Source organism: Triplophysa rosa, linkage group LG14, assembly GCF_024868665.1.
Source record: "Triplophysa rosa linkage group LG14, Trosa_1v2, whole genome shotgun sequence".
NCBI lineage: Eukaryota > Metazoa > Chordata > Actinopteri > Cypriniformes > Nemacheilidae > Triplophysa > Triplophysa rosa.
Genome location: NC_079903.1, coordinates 4370103 through 4395352, shown reverse-complemented (window position 1 = coordinate 4395352; position 25250 = coordinate 4370103). Strand labels below are relative to the sequence as shown.

General features: G+C 39.3%; 1 protein-coding gene across 3 annotated transcripts; it reads right to left on the bottom strand.

The window, feature by feature from the left end:
• Positions 1-1801: 1801 nt before the first annotated feature.
• Positions 1802-24622, bottom strand: LOC130564586 (interleukin-1 receptor accessory protein). Of its 3 annotated transcripts, none has more exons than XM_057350766.1 (13): positions 24417-24622; positions 23718-23770; positions 23340-23456; positions 20935-21023; positions 10843-11116; positions 10145-10331; positions 9812-9983; positions 9322-9393; positions 9105-9237; positions 8876-9024; positions 7716-7859; positions 7490-7633; positions 1802-2794 (listed from the first exon to the last, which is right to left on the bottom strand). In XM_057350766.1, coding segments are annotated over exons 3-13 (2097 nt in total). In that variant the 5' UTR covers positions 23342-23456; positions 23718-23770; positions 24417-24622; the 3' UTR covers positions 1802-2063. The 3 variants fall into 3 exon arrangements, with proteins under 3 accessions (XP_057206749.1, XP_057206750.1, XP_057206751.1); XM_057350767.1 differs by lacking the exon at positions 24417-24622 and adding an exon at positions 23860-24410; XM_057350768.1 differs by lacking the exon at positions 1802-2794 and adding an exon at positions 6786-7418 and having other exon boundaries at positions 24417-24609.
• Between the last annotated feature and the right edge of the window lie 628 nt (positions 24623-25250).

The window sequence follows — 25250 nt, the reverse complement described above, 5'->3', positions numbered from 1 at the left end:
TATTTTTTCCATGTGGACTTATTCATGTCTGTGGCACAAGTTTAATTTCAGGTTTGACCACCGACTAACACTGATACTGCTACAATACAATCTTTTGAAGTGGTTCCACCCTGATACAGTACAGGAAGTCAAATGTGTGTTTAGCAACCACTTAACAACACAGAAAGATACAGATCCACATTACATGGTCACATGATTACCCATCAGTAGAAATATAATGACAACATACAAACACACACTTTACTGGAAGAGAGAGGAGTTTTAGGGCATTTCCACCATGGCTACGCTTCTTCTTAACTCTCCTCTTCCTTCTGTCACTCCCTGTCTCTCCCGCCCTGTTTCATTCCTTCACCTTCCTTTCCTCAGACTCCTTGTACTGTTATTATTTTTCCTTCTTGTAATCAGACGTCTTCATGACACACTGAGCTGTGAGAGAACACCTGTACTCAATGCCAAATGTGTCTGCGTGTGCTTTCCATTACTCCTGTCTTGAACATTTTAGGGAAATTCTTCCTGAGCTCCTTTTCTATTCTCTCTTCTCTTAAACATCATTTAGAAAAAGGAAGAAAAAGCATCGCCGAGTTTGCAAAAAATCGCTAAAGTTTGCTAGCGGTAGCGGACCGCACTGATTGCACGATATTAGAAAATATATTTTTATGTCATATACCCGGTGCATCGGCGCATGTCCTCTAACGTAACGTTAGGAGCTAGCAATGACGTATGATGACGTATACCAGTGTAGTAGTGGTGTCCAATTTCTTGGCGGAAAATGTTAAAAATTATTTAACTAAATATAAAAAAAGATATAGATGGGAATTGTAGCTTTTGCAAACAAAAGCCAGAAACGATTGTTCATTTATTTTGGCAATGCCCTTTTGTTTTGTATTTTTGGCATAATGTAGCCTACTTCATTTTATTGTTGAAAATATTGATGAAGATTTTGTATTACAGTGGAAAGATGTCCTCTTAGGTACTAGTGTGACTTGTAAAGATAAACAAACACACATTTACTTTATTAATTTTATTATTATAATGGGCAAATTTCACATTCATAAATGTAAATATTTAGAAAAGAAACCATATTTTTTAGTATTTGAAAATGAAGTAGGCCTAAAACATTATTGTGAATCCATAATGCCCAAAGAATCCAAAGGCAATAAGAATTGCACGAGCTTGTGCACTTTTTGAAGTATTCCAATAATATGTTTGTATCTTCCCCTAGCATGAAATGGATGTTATATTAATTTAAAAAAAATCCTTAAGGGCCATGGGTAGGCGAAGGGGTAGAAAATAGAATTGGGATTGAGCCTTCATCTCATCAGATATCAAACATGACCCGCGTCAGACCTGTCAGGCTCTGCTCCAGAGGCATGTTTGTTGTTTTGGCGAGTTTTGCTTCCTGCTAACGATAAATGTGACGTCAGCGAGGTCAGTTTTACTGAGAACTCTTAAATGCCACACCACACAGACAGATACACCCACGTCTGTGGGTGTTTATTACGCGCACAACTTTAATTTCTTTTGTGCGGTGTCTGTGAAAGGACTGAAGCTGAACCACAAGAAACCGCAAACGAGCAGAAGTTCTGACTGAGACAATTCTGCCCTCTAGTGGACAGATGTAGCGCAACCTAAATAAAATAATTTATTCATGTCGTTCAAATAGTGGAACACAAAAGAAAATATTTTGAGAAAATATCTCAAGTGGTTTTGTATCTAATTACCAATCTTCTTAAAAATATATTTGTGTCGGCACAAGAAAGTCATGCAGGTTTGTATTGACGTAAAAGTGAGTAAATTATTTTGGGGTGATTTTTTTCATTTTGTTTATTTAATGTCTTATGAATACATACCACCTTATACATACTCATTCTTCAGGGTCTAAAATTCAGTCGCCAACACAATATGGTCACCATAGTTATATACAGTAGCCTATACAACAACAATTATATTGTATACAACTGTGCATGTGACAAATGTCTTGAAGACACATTTCCTTTCATTCAAGTGTTGTTCATAACATTCACAGAGTGTGTGAGTCCAGAGTTTTTGTCCAGTAGTGTTTGTCAGCAGTGTGTTGTTTGTAGTTCATTGCTATGGTTGTTGATGGGCTGACAGGGGCAGAGGTCACTGCAGGGGTTATTTCCGGTTTCAGTACCAGTGTTGTGTGTGTGAGCTATCGTTCCATTTGTCACAGGCTGGTGCAGGTGTGTGTTCCACTGTGGCGCGATTACCCCGCCCCAAATTCGACGGCTCTCTTGAAAGCTCACGCATATCGCACAGCCCCGCCCGTTTTGCTCACAGCCCCGCCCACTCCTGGCCTGTCGTACCCCCAGGTGTCTCAGGCCAACCCGACCCCCGTGACCTCGACTGTCCTCGACGGCTTTACTACGACGGGAGTGTCTGAGAGAAACCTGCTGCTGCGGGTGCCGCGTGGCCACGGACGCCAGATCCGAGTGTGAGGAAGTGCTGTCAATCAGTCTTTTCCCGAGCGCGAGGGGTCGAAGAGGAAGAGCCAATCGCAGGAGCTTCCAGAAGCGCGAGTTGGGACGCTCGGACCGGGCTCCGTGCCAGCGGACGCACGTGGAGACGCTCCGCAGTTCCGCGATCTCGCTGCAGGCGGTTCGGAGCGCGTGCCTCCTCACGGTGACGAGCGGGGTGCGAGATGTGTGATGCAGGTACAGACACAGCCGACACTCCAGCAGACTGACGCTCTTCTCACACAGACAGTCCGAACTCAAGACGACCAGTAGCCTTCGGCTCGCCTGCATACACCTGAGCACCGATTCCATCAGATCTGAAAAAAAAACAAGACAAACACTTACTGTACACGTGAGCAGGGATGGATTACTGACCGGGCCAGCGCCCAGGGGCCCTTGGCTTCAAGGTTGCGCCATCCAGTTTGGTACAGAGAACCAAACAACAATGAAAACAAATGTTTCCCATAGCCTATACAAGGCCTCTGTGGATACCCTGTAAAAATGACATTTAATCTTTTGCTTGATGATTTGATGTTTACAGACATGTCACAGGGGCATTTTATGGTGAGAAATCATTTTTTATTTATGTGGTGGCAGTGGTGCATTAAATACGTGTATATTTGGCAGTGGTGGACGAAGTACACAACTTCCTTACTTGAGTGAAAGTACAGATACTACTGGTCAAATATTACTCCACTACAAGTAAAAGTTGTAAAGACAGATTCTTACTTAAGTAAAAGTACAGAAGTACGTGCTTTTAAAAGTACTCAAGTATTAAAAGTAAATTTCCTTTATGTCAGTTGTGCATTGTTTTATTGTCGTATACCTTATGCCTCTGAAGCAACCTACTGAATATACTGAGTAGCTCACAGTATCAGTTGTATTAAAGGAGTAGTTCACTTCAAAATTTGCCCCCATTGACTTTCCATAGTCATTTTTATTCCTACTATGGAAAGTCAATGGGGGCAAATTTTGCAGTGAGCAACTCCTTTAAGAGCTTTATATGTTTAGCACACATACATTATGTTTAGTTTAGATGTAATCCTGTATGATCATTTAGCCTAATTATCTTCATTAGCCCCCTAGGCCTATATGTATTTATGAGCAGTGTTCTTTTATTTTGTCTATTCCCTTTACCAGTTTTAGCAGCAATTTACCAGTAAGTAGTAAGGTTCTTGTAAATAGTAAGTAAAGTGTAGAAGCCATGTGTTTGTTGGATTTATTACCATTTGTATTACCATAATTTAACTACAAACATAAACTATAGCTAGTATAATGAAACTATGGTATGTTTAGTTGCTGTGGTTTTACTAAAGATTATTAATTGGAGTATGGTTCCTATATATAGAAAATGGTAAATTTGTGGATACTGTGGTTTTACTGCAAATACCATCCCTGCTGAAAAAAACAATGATTTTTTTAATTAGAATGAGATTTTTAAATTAATTTCCTCTTTGTAGTGTGTTTTGGGTTTTATTCCAATAGGATTTACCATCCCATCAATAGAATCCATCACATACAAGTAGACAACAAGTATCCATAGTACAATTCCCATTATAACCATTAAATCCATTACATTTTCTGTTGTATTTTGCGCAGGGTTCTATTGTTTTTATTTCAACAGGAATACTTCAACTATAGTTACTTCAGTAAAAACATCATTCATTTTCCAAATCGCTTTAAATGATATAGCAGCAGATCAGAAGTTAACACGCACGCGTAGCTCAAGGTGTTTGTGATGCTTATTTACCGTTTAGCCGTTATGCCGATCATTTTCATGACAATGTTTCTATGATCTTTGACTAGTCGTAACCCACAGATGATTACACCACACTTTAACATGTGCCCTTTTCGTCTTTTGTTGTTCTATTTGTCTTTTTAGAGCGCTATCAACGGTGTAGCAGCGCCTACGTTTACATTAGTTTAGCGGGGAAGATCCCAGAGTTGCCAGATTTGCGTAATTTTTTGCTAAATGGCCATTCAAAGCTTGCCGAAAACCGCGATCTTAGAAAAACTGAAATACTTGGCAACATTAAAAGGTCCTGGAAGATCGCAAGCAAGATAAAACACCGGAAAATCCGCTGCATAGAAACCATTTTCTACTTTGGACCTTTTTATAAATGTAGTGGAGTAAAAAGTATGATATTTGTCTTTCAAATGTAGTGAAGTTAAAGTACAAGTACTCAGAAAAAATAATACTCAAGTAAAGTACAGATACTCAAAAAGTGTACTTAAGTACAGTACTCAGGTAAATTTACTTCGTTACTGTCCACCACTGATATTTGACAGTTAAAGACGCATTCATTTGGTCCATTGTTGATTTTTCGCTGTGAGCTAATATTAGACTTCTATAAATTCTGTACAGATTATTTTTTGCATTATATTATTTGAAAAGGTTGATGCGAATTATTCCGGCCCACCCACAATTTTACAGGCCCACCTCCATCTACTTTCTGTATCCGCCTCTAGCGCTGGCGTTCTAAGTGACAACCGATACTTAACGAATTCACGCGAATACGTAATAACGCATATTTGTCGTGCTGTTTGAGGGGTGGGCTGGGTATTTGGCCCCGACCCGGTCAGGGTCTACCACTAGGCTGCCTGGGATAGGAGCCAATCAAAAGAAATGCGGTGGGGTGGCGGAGAGATGCTGCAAAACGGAATCGAGGTGAGACCCAGTTGAATTACCTGAACGTGCTCCTCGCGAATTTTCTTTAAAGGTGTCATATGGCGGTAGTACGTGTTTTTCTGTGTCTTTGGTGTGTTATAAATTGCCCATGCATGTATTAGACACGTAAAATTTCACAAATGAAAGTGTGGGAACAAAAGATGCATTCTATCTAAAAGCAAATGCTCAACCAGACTTGCCTGAAATGCCTCGTGTAACCACACCCCGGCGAATCTACGTAACTTCGTAACATGATTTGACTAAGACCGCCCAAATCTACACGTAGTTAAGGTGGGCGTAATTGTAAATCTCATTGTATCGTCTGTCAGTACAATTGCTTTGGAACCTGATGTTCCGAATATGGTAAGAGACGTTACATTTCCGTGAAATGCTTGCAGTATTTGACCAATCACTACGCACTGGTTAACTGGCCAATCATAGCACACCTCGCTTTTCAGAGCCATGAGCTTTGTAAAAAATCAGAGAGGCGGGGCAAAGAGAAGATACAAACATGCACGGTATGTGGAAAATACAACGTTTTTTAAACTTTAAATGGTGTATACACATTGCGTTACATCTAAAACAAACAATAATATTCGTTTTAGCCGTGCAATATGACCCCTTTAATAAACTTAAATGGACAGTTCACTCAAAAAGGAAAATTGTGACATCATTTACTCACCCAATCTGTATAAATGTCTTTGTTCTGATGAACACAGGGAAGTATACTTGGAAGAATGCTTGTAACCAAACAGTTCTTGGCCACCATTGACTACCATAGTAGGAAAATGTGCTTTATAAATTTCTTTGTTCTGATGAAAAAAAAAGATATTTTGAAGAATGTAGGAAAGCAAACAGTTCTGGGGCACTTTCGACAACCATTGTCATTTCTCCTATGGTAGTCAATGGTGGCCTTTTTGGAACTGTTTGGTTAAAAGCCTTCTTTCAAGCATCTTTCTCCGTGTTCATCAGAACAAAGACATTCATTATTTGATTTGGACCAACTCGAGGGTGAGTAAATGATGACAGAATTTAAATTTTTGGGTGAACTGTCCCTTTAACCACATACATGCACATTTACATGTATATGTTTGACTTACTGAAGGAAGAAATCTGAAATGGAATAGTGTGTGATTGTCACGCACATTCTTTTTGCATGGGTATATTTCCACGCGTTTGCCATTTCTGAATATATATATTATGTATACAATATCAAAGATCCATGGTTTAGTCTTTGCGTAGATTATATATTATGAAAGATTGCACTTAAAATATTCAAGGCTCAACTTAATCAAGTTTTTCAAGCTTCTAAACTTGATGTGACTTCATCTTGTAAACACGTGTTTAGATGTTATGTGGTTTCTGATGATGAAATGAATGAAGCATGATTCTATAAAATTAAAACATTTATTTATCATGTAAATATGATCACAGAGCATACTGGACATGACATGGTCATTCAAAACAACAACATCAATTCAAAACAAACATGCAAAGATAAAATATGAAGATGAATCATGAATGAATGGCATGACGATCTGTCCCAAAAGATATAAAATTCCACATGATATTTAAAAGCAACATTCCACAATACTGTGTTTTTTAAACGGATAGCGCTGGTCCTGGATGCTGATTGGATGATAGCTGTAGTTTATGATGAATATAATCTCACCAAACTACTATTGCATCTCTGCACAGCATCAATAGCTGATGGATATTTTTGTTGCATAGCAACATACGGTAACGTAAGCCTTTAACCATTTTACTTAAATTTATATAAACACTGCGTCTTAAATAATGTTACTTTATGAAGGCAATTGTGTACTACACAGCGCACGTAGAGCAAGAATCTATCAGTTTCTGTTTTCCGGTGTATGTGTTTTCCGTGTGCGTGTTGGCTATGTTTGAGTTCTTGTCTGTGAGTTGTGTGTCTGTGTTCTTTGTCAGCGCTGTGTGTTGTGTGTGTCGTCTCATAGGCAGCTCCAGCTGTAGTTGTTTCCAGAATCGTGAGGAAACGGGAGCCGATTTCTCTCCCTTCCATCGTATGAGCGTCAGCGCCAGACGGGCCTGACGGAGCTCTTTGACCCAGCTCTGCCTCCGGACCGGTTTGAACTGGATCAGAACCACCCTGAGACTGCCGCCCTGCATCATGCTGGTCAGACCGGCCTGCAGCTCTAACAGGGCCTGAGTCCCGCGCACGGCGCTGCACGGACTCACAACAACCACCAGTCTGCGACTCAGACCCACAAACCTCAGCGTATCGTCTGTTATAGCTACACACACAGATACACATTAATACAGTCACACGCGCTCAGACATGCAAACGCACACATGCAAAACTCACTTCCTCCAGGGAGACTGTCTCGATCGAAAACGCACACGGAGTAACCGAACTCGGTCTCTAGAACCCGACGCAGCGTCGACAGCACAAACTCCTCTTCTTCGCTGTTTCGTGCATATGAGATGTACACGTCGTACTGCTTGTCGTCTGCAAAGATGAGAGATGCGTTTCATCTCGGATCATAAAAGACCATAAGGATAAAAGTGTGGATTTATGTGTGTGTTCTCACCTGTGTATCTCTCATCAGAGCCGAACCAGGAGCGATAGAGCAACAGAAGCTCCAGCCAGAAGACGTGATAGATGACAAACATCATCAACATGAGAGCAAGAGTCACACCCAACCCACAGCCTAACTCTATTGTGGGCACATACGCTGTATAAACAGACACACACGGTGAAATAAACGAGAGAAAATCGGACAAATCCTTTCAGGCTAGTCCACAAATAAATCATTGATTATAAATAAAATAAACATTTTGTTGTTATTCGGGGTTTGGGTTAGTCTACAGAAATGTCTGGTAACTTATTAATAAACAATACAAAGCAATAAGAATAGTTATTGAGATATTGAAAATATGCATATCACAGTAACTGAATGATTATAATAATTCAAAAAGATATGTTTTAGGTGGAAGCCGGATACTGACATGTGAATGTTAGACTGTGAAAACATATAAAATGCTTATAAAGCTTTCAGTTTTAAATATATTTTAATATAGGTCAAATTGATTTCACCAGCTTAAAGCATTATTGTAGCGCATCACGTAAATCACTTTACACAAGTTTTGCATATTGCATTTTTCTTCAATATCGTACAGCCTTAAAGGGACAGTTCAGTCAAAAATGAAAATTCTGTCATCATTTACTCACCCTCGAGTTGTTGCAAATCTTTAAACATTTCTTTGTTCTGATGAGCACAGAGAAAGCTATTTGGAGGAATGCTTGTAACCAAACAGAACAAAGAAATGTTTACAGATTTGGAACGACTTAAGGGGAAAATAAATGAAGACAGAATTGTCATTTTTGGGTGAACTGTTCCTTCAAATATAACAAACTATTAAGATGAAATAACAACATAAAATGTTTCGATTTATAATAAGCATCAGCATGACATTTTGCTAGTTCAGATTTATTTTCAATCAATTTTCACATAGTAAAACCTTATCTGAAGACTAAAATCATTATATACTGTATTCCCTCACTACATGTTTCACATAATACTATGTATTTTATTCTTCTTTCTATGTATGTACATTTAATAATTTTCCTGTCTTCTGTGTTTTTGTTCATGTAAAGCTGGTGTAAAACAATGCAACGTTGTAAAAAAAGCGCTATATAAATGCACTTAAATAAAAAAAAAGATCAATATGTAGTGCTGTGTGTATTTACCTTCTAACTTGAGTTCAGCTCTGCTGCTGTTGAAGCCTTTACTGTTTCTAGCCGAGCAGTTCAACTCCCTCAGCAGGTCATCAGAGGAGAAATCATCCACGAACAGGAGCCGCTCTTTGGTTTCATCCCCGTGATATTCTGACACGAGCCTACACACACACACACACACACACATCAGTAGAACACACAGACACAGAAAAGCACAAATGTGTGATTGTGCCCGGCATACGTGGCCTCAGGTGAGCTGAATCGTGGGTCGCCGAGTTGCTCCACGGTTTTACCATCAATGGTCCACCAAACTTCCTGTTTTTCTAGCTCCAGGTACGGCAGATACGTCTGACAGAACAGTGTCGCTCTTTTCCCTGATACATCAACGCATCGACATGTTAGTCAGCCGAGTGTCAAACAACAGCTTGTGTGAAAGAGCGAAAAACAGCGGCACTCACCCACAGTCACAGAGTAAATCTGATCTTTTGCAGGGTTTAGAATCACAGGAACTTTACTGCCACCGTTGGGAACTACAAAAGAAAGACATTTTGAAAACAATAAACTGTCTATCCTGTTAGGAGAACAAAATGACACAATTTGAGTACATTATTTACTTCTTGTGTATTGTATGGTTTTTATTATTGAATGTTTCATTCTGCACTACTGACATTTTGCTTTGTAAGCATTCAGTGTTTTTACTCTTATTGTACTTTATACTACACCGCTTAGCTGCAAATGCTTTGGAAATACAAATAGTATAGTTTTTGTTATGCTTATAAAAAGAACACTTAAATTAAAAACTAAACTAAATCGAGAGAAAGAGACAGAAGGCGCATGTGTGCGCGCGCGAAAGAGAGAGATGATAGGATGTTATAAAAAAATTAAGTAAACATCCATTCATTCAGATGAACAGAATGAAGACATAAGACGAGACGGCTAGTCTCTTACCTACAGCTTTGATGTTTATTGTGCGTGTGAAATTGAGCTTGCGTCCGTTCATCTGATATGAAACCACACATGTGTAGAGACCCGCAAAAGTCTCCATCATCATGTGGATTACAACATCATCTCCCTTCAACTCGACTGATGATAGAGATGTAAACACAACATTGCTGCACATCTACAGAGAGGGAGAGAGAGAGAATTGGTTGTTGAAAGATAAAATAATAAACAGCAACTCAATAATGGCTGATTCTTTGTGCGTCATTTTTAATAAAGATGCACTTAAATGTAGAAAAAATTCAATAGATGAAGGACATAAACACACACAGAGGGACTCACGTGGTACCAGGTGACGGAGTATGTGCTGTTTGGCAGTGTGAGCGTGTGCAGGTCGGGACAGCTGAGGGTTCGATTGCTCTGGATTGGTACAGACAGGTTTAAATGAGGCCGAGCTCCGATGTCACAGTCTCCGTCCCGCTGAATGACCTCCAGCTGCACACCGATCTTCACACACGTCGAAATGTTCCTACAACACACACATAAAGATTTTGCATCCCGTCTTCTGCAAACACTCCGTGTTCAATTGATATTCCTACACACATGATGATTGTACTGTAATATGATTAACATGTCATATTTATTGATTAACATTTGTAACAATTAAGGAAGTGATATTTAAGATATACTACAAGCTCTGTGTTACATACACGTGTAGCACATTTAAGCAATTTATTCACTCTCATGTGGCTCAAAACCTGTATCCGACTCTTCGGTGAAACACAAAAGCAGATATTCTGAGAAATGTCTCAGTGGTTTTGTGTTCATATAGTGGAAGTCAATGGGATTCAATGTTGTTTGCTTATCAACGTTCTTCAAAATATCTTCTTTGTGTTCTGCAGAAGAATGAAACTCGTACAGGTTTGGTTTGAGGCTCAATTTCGCTGCTGTCGATTCAGCTAAACCACCAACCAGTCAACTTTGAAAATATGCATCTTTCTCTACTGTGTGAATCTGCAAGTGTTTGTGTGTGTGTTTACCGTAGCATACAGATGTACAGTCCAGCGTCCTCCGCTGTGGCCGGTTGGATCCAGAGGTATTCTCTGTCTTTGTGCAGTGTGTGTAGCTTCAGGTTGATGGGTTGTTCCAGATCGTCTGTGTTTTTGTGTCTGTACCACAGTAGAGAGAGACTGCTGTTCTGAGTCTGACTGTAGCTGTAGAGCGTTGGATAAGAGAAGAGAGGACAGTAGAGCGGCGCCACCTCGCCGTCATACACACGCACCGAACAAACACCCCAGTCATAACACGCCACATCTGAAACACACACCAAAACACAAAATGAGATTAACATCACTGCACATCTAAAACACACACACCTAATCACTGCAAAAATGAAACACACGCACGAACGCACACATGTTTGTTTGAGTATACTAGTGAGGACATTACATAGACTTCCATTGATTTTATATCAGGCTTATGATTAGGGCTGTGCAAAAATATCGATACATTTAACTATCGCAATAATTTTTTTTTCAATAGTGTATCGATAATTTTTTTTAAAATCATGTCATATACTGTACATACGGCCAAAAGTAAGTGGAAGCGAGCATGGCGAAAAATATGAGAAGGCTTGGAGCTCTCAGAGCTGATGTGTGGGTGTGCTTTGGTTTTCAAAATAAGTCATGGAGTAATGAGTTATATAAAATAATGCTGTTTGTAGGCTTTGCAAGTCATGACACAAGTCACTTGGCTACTGCAGTGCATTAGACAAAAAGTTTATTAAGAAAAGTAACAATGACATTTATTGTGCTTTCACGGATGTGACACCAGCACATTTACAGCACGGATGAACCAGAGGTTTTATACTGCCCATGTTCAGTGTTTTAACTGTAATGCACCACAAAAGCCAAGTGACTTGCGTGAGCCACCTTATTCCCCTGTGCTACCCACTTGAGGGGTGCAATCCACAGTTTGGGAACCCAAACCTCTGATCTAAAGGTCCATGCATCACACATCATGGCCACTCTGCAGAGGTAAGGGATGTTTTTACACTTATCCTTACAGAAAACCCCCGGTGGTGCACAGCATGTTGTATTTCAAGCTCTACTTTTTACATTTTCTATTTAAAGTATTGCAATATATCGCAAATGTGTATCGTATCGAAATACATAGCAATATATTGTATCGTGATTCGTGACCCATCTATCGTGATATGTATTGTATCGGGAGGCACTTGCCAATACACAGCCCTACTTATGATATATTCTATCCCCTATCCCTAACCCTTAACCTAATAATCACACAAACATGTGCCCTCTATTACATTTAAAGAAAAACACTATTTGAGCCAATTATGAGCCTTTTTATTTAGTGAGGACCATTTGGCCCTCACAAATATAGCTAAACCAGTACACACACACACACATATTCACAGAATGGCCCAGTAATCTCACATGTGTCTCCTATAGAATTTCAGTGTGGTAAAGCACTCCAACATGTTTGAAATGATCACAGTTGTGCTCTGACCTGACACCGACACTTCAACAACTGAGAACTTCATTAAACCACTTGAACTATGAAAGAGCAATTTCTGAACTATAAAAATCTGGATTTACACATATACACACTCTCTTAAAAACACACACTCAAACACACACACACACACACACACATTTCTGCGTGCAAATCAATATTCGGTAATTGAGCTATCAAATTTATGACATGAACATGGTGATAAAATTAAAACATTAAAAAGGCCGAACCAATTACATCTTAAAACTCACACATCAGCAACTAATGCATCAATAAAAAAATGAATATCCAACAGCTCTCTCTCTCACACACACCCACTCCACATAACCAAAACACGAACGCAAACCCAATTTCAGTAAAATAATGAAAGATAAGGTGATTTATTTCAGTTTCGCAGTGAAATGCTGACCCTGCTAATGTCAGACTCAATTTAAATAAATTACCTTCCCAAATTCAATCGCACAACACACATGCATGCACACAGACCTCATTCACATCATGCATGCAAACCGAATCACACACACACACAGAGACAGACAGGCAGGTGATGTCTAGAAGTGTCTGTGAGACGGACAGAATGAGGTGTGGGTCGGGTAGAGAGTGAGGTGGGGTAACGGTGTGTGTGTGTGTGTAATTGGTCTGTCACTTTTCGACTGTGGGGGGATTAGTCTTCCCATTAAGAGTGTCTCAGTACACGTGCACACACACACAGCTGCAGAACATTATAAATGACCCTTTCTGGAACAATCCGTTACCCGGCCTGCGGTGGGAAACATTTTTAATTAACCCCGCTTTCCACAGGTCCAACCAGCCCATAATCCCGCGACCTACACTTTACACACACGTGCACATGCGCATTTAACTATTATGACATTTAACAGCACAGCTTACACTACAGATGTGTACAGAACCTGAAAATACTGCATTCACGGAACAAAAAAAGAGATGGGACAACGATAAGACGTGACTGGGTAAGATGCTTTCATATGATAAAGAACAAATAAAGCTTTTATGTTATAAATATTCACAGTAATATTAAAGTTACTTTTTTGAAAACATAGATTCAGTTTTTTTTTTGAACTGCTGAATCAAAATTCTGAATTAAAATGAGATAAAACAAAAATTAGGTTGTATGCTATAGACCGTGGCATAGTTATTATGGTAATAATAAAGTTTTATTCATATTTTAAATTAACTTTTATTTTTAGATTTATAGTTGTATTAGAGAAAAATTTATAACAATGCAACCAGAAGTGAACCTCGCTGAACAAACTAACTACAGCGCCCCTAAGGAGAAATTGCAATTATTTTCTACCGTAGATCACGATGAACTGTCTAAAATCATTAGATCATCTAAATCAACAACATGCATGCTAGACCCTATACCTACAAATCTACTGAAAGAGATGCTCCCAGAAATTATAGATCCTCTTCTTAGTATTATTAACTCATCTCTGACATTAGGACATGTGCCTAAAGCATATAAGGTGGCTGTTATAAGGCCCCTTGTCAAAAAACCCCAACTCGACACGAGAGAACTAGGGAACTACAGGCCCAGGGGCGTAGCTACATGGTGGCCATGGGTGGCCACGGCTACCCCTGAATGATGGATGCCCACCTATCTGGCCACCTCTGTTGTGCGAAGCATTTTTAAGATGTGTGTCGGAGTTTACGAAGTGCTGCCAGATCATTTAGCGTATGCACTGAAAGTAACGCGAGAACATTACTCTCGCGTTAATATGATGTCATACGCTGACGCACTGACGCAAGCAGTCTGACCGCTATAGCTGAACAGCTGCTAACCCCTTCGTGACAGTGTACTGTCTGTGTACCATGGAAGTTCATCGCAAACAGAAGGATCAGGTCAGTAAAATCAGTCTTGTTTAACTGGATTTCATTAATTAATTACATTTTCACAAAAGTTTAAGTTGGGGTACTGCAATGTTTATTTTCTATAAACAATGCTACCTTACTGCAAATGATAGCTAGCAAATTACTTTAAAATAATGTTAGCACATGAAAGCATTGCAAATAAATTGTTTACTTTACGTTCTTTGTGTATGTTTTTGAACAGGAAACTATGTGTAATGAAGAATTGGTGTAAATTACAGTAGAAGTTAAAGAATTTCGGTCTGTAAGGATTTTTTGGTCACCCTAATGAAATCACTGGGTCTTAAATGGCCACCTCTAAAAAAAAAGTTCTAGCTACGCCCCTGTACAGGCCTATATCGAATCTACCTTTCATATCTAAAGTTCTGGAAAAAGTAGTTTCGACTCAATTAAGCTCCTTCCTCCAAAGGAATGACAGCAATGAAAAATTCCAGTCTGGATTTAGAGCATGTCACAGTACAGAGACTGCTTTGATCAGAGTTACAAATGATCTGCTATTGGCGTCTGACCGAGGTTGTATCTCGTTATTGGTGCTGCTAGACCTTAGTGCTGCATTCGACACCATTGACCACAGCACACTCGTACATAGACTCAAAAATGACTTCGGCATTAAGGGAATAGCTTTGAAATGGTTTAAATCTTATTTATCTGACCGTTTTCAATTTGTAGCAATAAACAATGAGGTGTCATGCAAATTGCAAGTCCAGTACAGTGTACCCCACAGGGCTCAGTCTTAGGGCCTCTGCTCTTCGCATTATACATGCTACCTCTAGGAGATATAATAAAGCGACACGGAGTTAGCTTTCACTGTTATGCTGATGATGATACTCAACTTTATATTTCCTCAGCCTCATGAAACACAGAAGTTCCATCAAACAATGGAATCCATAGGCGATATAAAAAACTGGATGAGTAACAACTTTTTATTACTGAACTCGGACAAAACAGAAGTGTTACTTATTGGACCAAAAACCGCCATACGTAACAACCAAGAATTCTGCTTAACTATTGACGGATGTTCCATAAAACCCTCATCGTCAGCAAAGAATCTTGGCGTTCTATTCGATAGTAATCTGTCATTTGAGAGCCACGTCGCCAACACCTGTAAAATTGTGTTTTTCCATTTTAAGAATATATCTAAACTACGTCATATGCTGTCACTATCAGATGCAGAGAAGTTCATTTACAGTATTCAATTCAATTTTATTTATATAGCGCTTTTCACAATGTGCATTGTTCCAAAGCAGCTTTACAGGAGCAAATAAGAAAAACACAGAAAGGTAAAACACAGCACAGTGCATGGTGTTTATAGACCAAGCAAGATCATTATAATAAATAATATCTAATAAATAAATGAATAAATAAATAAATGCAGTCTCCCGGTGAGCAAGCCAACACTGCACTGCTCTGCTGTATGCATTCATGACATCAAGACTAGATTACTGTAATGCACTGTTAGGTGGTTGCCCTGCAGGCTTATTACAAAAACTCCAACTGGTCCAAAACACGGCAGCTCGAGTTCTTACACGTACAAAAAAGTATGAACATATTAGCCCGGTTCTGTCAACCTTGCACTGGTTACCTATAAAGCATCGCGTTAACTTTGAAATCTTGCTTATTACCTATAAAGCCTTACATGGTTTAGCTCCTCAGTACTTAAGTGAACTCCTCTTGTATTACAGTCCTTCACGTGCATTACGCTCTCAGGCGTCCTGTCAGTTGGTAATACCTAGAATTTCAAAATCAAGTGCAGGTGGTAGATCCTTTTTCTATCTAGCGCCTAAACTTTGTAATAGTCTTCCCTGCACTGTCCGGGAGGCAGACACACTCTGTCAGTTTAAATCTAGACTAAAGACGCATGTTTTTAATCTTGCATACACTACTCTTCCATAATATAAATCCTCTGAGGCTTTAGGCTGCATTAGTTAGATCAACCGGAACCAAAAACACAACTGATGTACTTGTTGCATCAAAGAGTTCAGAACAGTACTCTACTCTCAGCCAGTCTTGTCTCATTGTTCCAAGGTTACCACAGCGAGCAGGATGCAGTTCATGGCCTGACCTGATGGTAGAGCGGAGAATGGGAAGCGGCGACCTGACAAGAGCTGAGATGATAGAGCTGGATAAAGAAGGACGCGGTCACCTGACACGTCTTCATGGCCTGACCTGATGGTAGAGCGGAGAATGGGAAGCGGCGACCTGACAAGAGCTGAGATGATAGAGCTGGATAAAGAAGGATGCGGCGACTTGACACGTCTTCACTACAAAATTTCAAATGCTATTAGATTATTAATGATAATCTTAAATCTATAATTTACCTTATTTGTAAGTTTATTTATTTTTATTTAGCCTTGTTGTGCTAGCACTGTCGAGCTTGTGCAGAGGCAGCAGCTTTTGCCAGAGGGGAACTGGAATCCCCTGGTTGGGCCTGGGTTCTCCTGAGGTTTTTTTTCTCCATTGGAGTTTTGGGTTCCTCGCCACCATTTGCATACTGTTTTGCACTATTTGGCTGGCCGGGGGGGCTGCTTTAGAATTAGAATTTTAAAGTTTTACTTAATTAATATTGCACATAGGAATTTATAGTCTTGTTTAATATTTGACCTGTGTTTCTCTTTCCTTTATCTTAAATATGTGCTTTCACTGTGCGTGCGTGCGTGTCTGTGTGTGTGCATGCTTGTCTGTGTGTACGTGTGTGTGTGTGTGTGCGCGCGTCCGTGTGTCTGCGCATCCGTGTGTGTGTCTATGTGTGTTAGTACGTGTGCATATTGTGTGTGTGGAGTGTTTTGTATGTGGGTATGTCTGTCTTCTGTGTTTTCACCTTTTTCTTGTTTTTACAGGTATAACTTTAATTGTTTTGCTTATAGTCAATATGTCTTATGTACATCTGCTTTGTAACAATGAAAATTGTAAAAAGCGCTATATAAATAAAGTTGAGTTGAGAGTTGAGTTGTTTAGATTTATGTTCATTTTAGCTAAGGTTTTAGTCATTTTTGTGTATGCTTTTGTCTTTTTTAAATTTTTTAATGTTGCTATATAAGATTAATACATTTTTATTTTAGGTTTATTTTAGTTTTTGTTTAAACTATTTTTGCTTTAAACTTATTTCAGTTTATTTTTGAGGCAACATTTCAATTTTTCATTTAGTTGAAGTTTTACCAACAATTTTTAGGTCAATATTTTATTTAGTTTCAATGAACAGAATTTTTTTTATCAAAATTTGAATTTTATAAAACTAAAATAACCTTGTTCAGCGGCAACAACATAAACAAACATTATGTGGCCGGTAGACCTCCGCAAAGACACAATAACTGGCGAGTAGTTTAATTTAAATTAACAATACAATTAATATACAATAAAATATTTATACAAATTAATATGAATGTAAATTAAATATAAAATAAATTGTCATATTAAAACCAAACACCGAGTGGAAGTTAACTTCGGGCCAAGCACACTCTTAAAAATAAAGGTGCTTCGCGATGCCGTAAAATAACTTTTTTTGTCTAAATGGTTCCGTAAAGAACTTTTAATATTCAAAGAACCTTTTTGTCTCACAAAAGGTTCTTTGTGGCAAAAAAGGTTCTTCGGATCATGAACAGGAAAGAAAGAGATGGTTCTTTCAAGAACCTTTGACTGAATGGTTCTTTGTGGAACCAAAAATTGTTGGCATCGCTCTGAAGAACCTTTTAAGGACCTTTATTTTTAAGAGTGCTCGTGCATCCGACGAAACCGTCTATACAGGTTATAGTGTTCAACACTATTGCAAAACAAACTTCTCAGTTATTTAAAAAAACACATCAGTCAGGTGAGAAAAAGTACACAGAAATAACACAATTAGTAATGTAATACTTTGAAAAATATCTTTCCCTTTACTATAACAAATCCCTTCATTACTAAACTTGAAAATGAAGCGTTACATATTTGATTGTTTGTCTCTAAAGCTCGCTTGAATTTCCTCAGAAGTTTCCTCAGAATCACGCTACTTCTCCATCAATAAAGTCACTGAACGGGCAGTGAGGTATCAAAAAGGCTGTCTTTGTCTCATACACATCTAACAAAACCCTCACTGTACAAAACACACTTCCCCTTCAAACATCTAAACCTACACGGTCTCAAAAGGAAACATTGCGAAACTAACAACAAAAAAAACAACTGGTTGTCCTAACCTCATTTTAGAAAACTGTCATACGTGTTGTTTTTCTTGTCGACGACTTAGTTATCTGCTTGGGTGGATTTCATAAACTCTTTGATTTCATTGATCACATCGTGTTTCTGTGAAGATTCATGTTAACAAGACTCTGTAAAAGTCTCATCTAAAGATACTCTAACACATTAAAGATGCTTAAAAGGTTCTTCACAGCGATGCAGAGTCGGCGCCACGAGCGGGCCCTAGGGGGCATGGCCCGGCCACTTTTTAAAATGATAAAAAACGAAATCAAATAAAAAAAACATTTGGAGAATGAATTTGGTCTATATTTACTAAAGAACCAACAAGAGCAGAGGGTAAAAAATAATTTATTTATTCGTTAACAGATTTTAAAGACATTGTCTTGTGCTGTACTTTCATGTGTTGTTAAAAACACAAGATAAAGGGCTGCTTGCATCCAGCGGCAACGTTTCTGTATGCATTGCTTAACAAGAAACGGGCATTACTATTATGCAGATGGTGACAAGTGGAGATACAGGATGTCTATCAGAAAGCAAGAGCTCGCTCTTTACTGTTGTTATAATGATGCGATCGTTTTGTTAGACATAAAGCTCTACTGGGGAACAGTCCCCTGTATACTTTTTCTGTCACTTTTTCTTTAAAGCCTGCTTTTGACATTTTTCTACATATTTTTTTCTATATATGCATCTAACTTAATAATATTAATTTATTAACTTCTGCTGAATTTATGTAGGCTATGATCGGTGTATTTCCAGTTCTTTTTGTCAAAACGTCATACAACATTTGCTCTCCTCCAAGTTGATATTAAAAAAATTTGCCTTTCAGTTTCAGTGTCTTTCATACAGCGTCTTTCATGTCTTTTAGTTCAGTTCAATTTATTAGCTTTGAAAAAGCTATGCGAAATATGCAATGCTGTCCTCGAAATGGACATTTAGAATTGTTAAACTTGAGACTTCAAAACGGCAGCGCGCACTGGATGAAAATCTTTGCATCTACAACTCGCAGGTATTGCGCACCGATGGGCAGGATTTAACTAGAATTTTTATTGCGTTATAGTTAAAAATGTCTGGCTCTTTAATGTTAATCACTGAAAAAGGCAGTGCGGACATGGATTTCTTCGCACACTCGTTATGTGCGAATGTGCCGCTTTTACAAGTATGATTTGGTTAGGCTACCACGTTGCATATAGATCAGGTTTTCCGCGATTATCTCTGATAAAAAAGTAAATTGGTAAAACTTAAACTTGAGAAGAAAACTGGGGCATGGCGGAGTGCCGCTTCTTAACACCAGAAGAGCCGCACACTGAAACACAACAGAGCGAGACCTCAGCCTATGTGCCGTGTCTCAACCTCGAATTGTCCTACCCTGTCAGATTTTCCTACCGCAGGGCAAAATTTAGGCTATAATCTAAACCACATCGACAAAATAAGGTAGGATGATTTTACAATGCAAAATACCCTGTCAGATAGTCACTACCAGTTTAAAATGAACACATTAAATAAATTTACATGTAAATACCCTGTCAGATTACCAGCATAAAAGAAACATGTAGGATTCATTTACAGTGCAATACCCTATAATTGTACTACCAGTACTAAATAAATATGTAGGCCTAGAATGATTTAACAAGGAAAATACACAATCAGATTCCCGTAGCAGTATAAAATAAACAAGTATGATTTTATAGCGCAAGAAAATGACGTAACATTGATGTGCGCATGCCTGGTAAAATAATCTGACGGGTAGGATGAAATTTCGGGACACCAGCCCATTCTAAACCTCTAAACCCTGGCCCCCCCCCACTAAACATAGCAGCCCCCTCACTTTGTGCACCCTGGCGCCAACTCTGCAGCGATGCCATAGAAGAACTATTTTTAGTTCCACAAAGAACCATTCAGTCAAAGGTTCTTCAATACAATCTGAAGAACCTTTTTTCACCACAAAGAACCTTTTGTGAAACAGAAAGGTTCTTCAGATGTTTAAGCTTCTATGTGGAACCAAAAGGTTCTTCTATGGCATCAAAGAACCTTTTGAAGCACCTTTTTTTTAAGAGTGTGATGCACAAATTCACTGAAAAAAGATTCACTGCATAGCAAAATCGCCAGTGTTAAAAAAGGTCAAATTAACTCTCTTGACCTGTTTTAACACTGGCAATTTTACTGTGTGGGAAAATGACACGCACAACATTTCCATTGTGAGACTGGACTAATAACACCAAACTTCCAGAAACATTCATTCAACATCATTCTTTTTTTCTAGAAGATTCAGCATTATTTCTGTGGCTGTGTACATACGGCATTATAATTTAAGAGCGAACAGGAGATCCCCACAGACCTCTGGAGACCCCGGCTGATTGGTGGGAAGCTATAACATGAGTCTGCTGATTGGATCAATTATTTAAATGTGAGATTTGATTGGTTGGTAATAGATTTGGAGGATGGATCTCGTCTCGGGGCGAGGCAGTGACAGAGGACGCATCCTTCACCCGCACGACGACCTTCAGCAGATTGACCAATCACATCGGGTTAATCCGTCTCACCTGACTGCAGCGCCGCCTGAGTGTCGGATAAAGAGTAGCCGCCCATCCTTAAAATGCAAAGACAGAGAAACGTGAAGACCAACCAAATCCTGTAGAGAGAGAGAGAGAGAGAGAATTACTCAATGTATAAACCACCTGCCCTCATTTCATCAGACGTTCACTCAGCTTATTATCAGACTCCATAAAACACTTCTGCAAGTGTTTTTACTACATGACAGCTTTAAGGGCGCAAGGAGTACGAATAAAAAGGAAAAGAAATGAAAATGGAAACGTGAGGGAGAGAGATAAAGAGAGAGAAAGAGAGAACCGACAGAAGACTGCATCATCACAGATGAATGCATCTGAATTTGTTTTTTTCCAAGTTGATGTAATATTTGTCAACAATGTGCCATATATTATTTGCAATATTTTCTAGAACTTTAACATTTAAGCTCCAATAAAATGACTTCATGATAGTGACATAACTTACTGAAATGAATCAGGGATTGGAGCGATAAAGATACATTTATGCTTACTTTTTAATGTTAACTTTTTTGGAGACCGGAAGTGCAAATCAGGAACAATTCATGAAAATGTAAAATATTGCTACCTCACCTTCCTTATCGTATAATACAATCTCTAGCATTTGCGACTGAATGTAAATCATACTGTTTTTGTGTCATAAATTATAGCATAAAAAGGGTTTTATTTCCTTCATAAAATGGACCGCACCGACCCTGAACGCTACATCTGTAGCGGTTGCAAAATGACCATAAACGCACATCAGGCATAACACACTGTGTATTAAAGGTGCTGTAAGACATTTCTTTATGGAACAGCACAAAGACAACGTCCCTGACAGACGTCCCAAAAATCATCACTCACTGACTGAATACATCCCTTGTCCCTGAGACGGCACTAGACTCTAACTGCAAACAAAATGTGACCGCAGACAGATTATTGGTTTAACCTGTTTTAACAGAACAAAGGAAATAGAGCATCTGTATGGCTTGATTGAATTTAAAATGCTTCTACTAATGTTAAAACCAAGGCCAATGAATGAATGAAAGATCCCGTGCCAAGAGGGAGGGAGGGAGGGAGGGAGGGAGAGTAATGGTGTTGGACAGAGACCATCTCTCCACTGTCACCCCTGAAACATACATCACATCCCTTTAATGACACAAACACACACACACACACTCCGCTGAGTCAAAGCCAAACTCAGAATTAGATATTAAATAAAAATTCACTCATCCAATGATACATTTTTCAGGGCTTCACACACACACACACACACACACACACACACACAAAATATCAAAGGGGTAACATCATACCTTTTTTATTTTGTAAGACTCTGTGTACATGTGTAATGTAAGTCAAGTCAACTTTTATTTTTCATATATCAAACCCTCTCTCTGATACTTAAACAAACTTTTAGTTTTTTGTTTTGTTTTCAGTTTTTATGTTGTTTGTTTAGAATTGATACACAAACACCCCCTCACATGCGTTATGAATGTCTAGTCTTCCTACATCACACTGTGAATAACAATGCAAACAAGACACACACACACACGCTGTGGACTGAAAGCAGCAAACAGACACTTCGTTTGTCTCGGCACAGTCTCTGAGTCTCAGCCGAGACTATACAAAATGATGGAAAACCCAATTAGTGCGCTTAGTGCTCCAAGTCCAAAAACACCGACATCATCTCAAAACGCTCCAGTTCAGATCAAATCTCCATCCCGCTTATCTGAGCGTCACAAAACGTGCGCTTTAATTTCCCCGAGATGCATTAGGGCAAAATTACAGCATCTTGGGATTTCATTAGACTCATCTCTCCAAACCCTCCTTATTGATTAGCAACGCTAAATTACTTAAAAGGCTAAAGAGTGCCTTCAGTCCCCAGCGCTCCAGAAACGCTTCATAATTTGTGCAGGAGGAAATCGGATTATGAGAAAGTGATCGATGCCGTGATCGTCCGGAGAGAGACTGATCTGGATGGGCCACAGGGGGGCGAAGACCCCAAAAAATGATCTACTGGCAGAGAGTTAGTGACCAATGAGTCATGTAACTGTGTTGAGAATAAAGCCCAAATACGATTGTTGACGCTACCCTGTTGATTTTATAATTGTAATGTATTATTTTGTCTGTTTATGCAGCTTTTAGCATCTTGACCACAAAGTCCCCACAAAATTCAGATGTATTAGCTTAGTCAAGTTATTTTGTCCATATACAAATATAGCCAAAGCTGACACGCAAACCAATAAATAAACACATAAACAAAAATCTATCCACAGCCACGCCTGGAGTGTGGGTTAAAATAACCAAAACGAAATCTCTCACACACCATACACACACAGAGTACTGATTCATTATTAAGGAAAACATCATGATATTAAACCCATGGCTGTTATTCTACTTACATTGTCCCTGAGTGGTTATAAATCGGATTTTAAGTGAGTGATCAATTCTGTGGCGGTCCAGAGAGAGACACCGAGCTGAAGAGGGGCCGCAGAGGGCCGCAGATCTGATCAAATAATCTATGGACAGAGAGTAAGTGGCCAATTAGTCACTTAACTACAATTAATTCGAACAAACTCAAAACATGGGCATTTCACACAAAACATAAATCTGTATATAGACACACATTTGAAAATGTAAATATAGGTTAAGTTTGAATATATATATTTTTTAATGACAAATGCACACCCACAAAGAAATATTGAGAAATCAGAATGCATTAAATGTGTGTGTATGCAGGTGTGTGCTGTTAAACAGGTAATAGCTGTTTTTCTACTTACATAATCCCGGCGCAGGTTTGGTTCTCTTTTAGGTCCGGTTTAGATAGGGGTTACTGCAACAGAACCACAAAGTTAAACAGACATACAAGACTTCCGTCAGTACTGGTACCATCGCTAACTGACTGCTGGTCCCTATACGTACATCGCTCTCGCTCTCTCTCTCTCTCTCTCTCTCGTGTCAGTGGGGACCGGGAGATGATTTAACGGGCCCCTCCGCGCGTCACAGTAAATCGTTAAAGCAAACCGGCGGGACTCTCATCCAATCAGCGCGACGCGCTGGAGCGCATATTTCACATCCATCTCACCTGCGCCCCACGACCGCGCGCTCAGGTGTAAACCACTGCCGTTAAAACTCAAGATCCGCGCGAATCACTTCAAAAATCCACTCACTTCACGAGAAGTGATTTAATAGGAATTACAAGCGATTAAGGATAAAAACCTATTGAACGAGAGCAGAAAATCGATGAGGAAATACACGTAAGCATGTGTGAAGAAAAAGATCTCTTTTCGAAAAAATGAATGAACACAAAACGCAGCGGGTGTGACTCAGAAACGCCGCACTCGTCGGTGATGCCGTCTAGGTAACTTGGGCAGCTAGCTGGGTTTTGGGACACAGCCAGCGTGCGCAAGCCTGAAGTTGAGCCCTATATGAACGTAACGTACGCCAGGAAGTCGAAATTAAACAGAAGAGATACAAACCCGTTGTGAAGACGCGTCTTCCGTCATTGCCGTTAATACCCGAAGTTATTCGAGTCCTCGTCCCGCGCGTACCATAACCTGACGTTTCCGCGTTCTCCGTGTGAACGGAAACAACAGCGACCTACGATCAGACTCCTCCCACGGAAAACACCGAGTGGAGCCTTGAGCGTTTGCACAATCTCCGCACAAGCTCAAAACAACAAGCAGTCCCTTGCACCACATCCGTTATGTTCAACCCACACGCGCTGTAGGCGGGGGTCACAAATTATTTAGAACAACCTGCTATGTATACAGACGATGATGGAAAAACATACTTGTTTTAGTTTAACTTGTTTTTATCATAATAATAATTTCGAATCGATGCAAAGCAGCTCAACGTGAAAAAGGCATTTAGCCCCAAATAAACAAGTTTTACGTAAATTCATTTTAGCATAAAAACATATGGCCATTAAAACGGCAATAAATGATGAAACAAGAAAATAGCCTCTGTGCTATAATACAATAAATATGTGTTGACGTTGATAGGTAAAAACACTAACAATAAATATTAGGGTGTTTATAATCATCTTCATTATCCGTGGTTCAGCTCAGTCGGGCGCGCGCACAAGAAGGCTCGTGGCAGCTGGCGCCTGGTTCATCTGCACCATGTATGCCAGTTTATTGACTTAAACTAATGTTTGCATCGGGAGCTCTATTCTGTGTTTTTATAGGCTATTCTATATTCATCTGTAGTGTGTTAAAATAGCTTATTTACCCCCGCGTATAAACGCTTCTTTTTTTCATTTCAGGTGTTTGCTGCACAGGTGACAGGCTGTCCTGTGCTTATAAGGATAC

Excerpts from the sequence above, each read along its gene's own strand:
- LOC130564586 (XM_057350766.1), bottom strand. Across the intron at positions 10,332-10,842 it reads CTGTACATCTGTATGCTACG|GAACATTTCGACGTGTGTGA; the intron begins GTAAACACACAC and ends TGTGTGTTGTAG. Across the intron at positions 9,984-10,144 it reads ACTCCGTCACCTGGTACCAC|ATGTGCAGCAATGTTGTGTT; the intron begins GTGAGTCCCTCT and ends CCCTCTCTGTAG.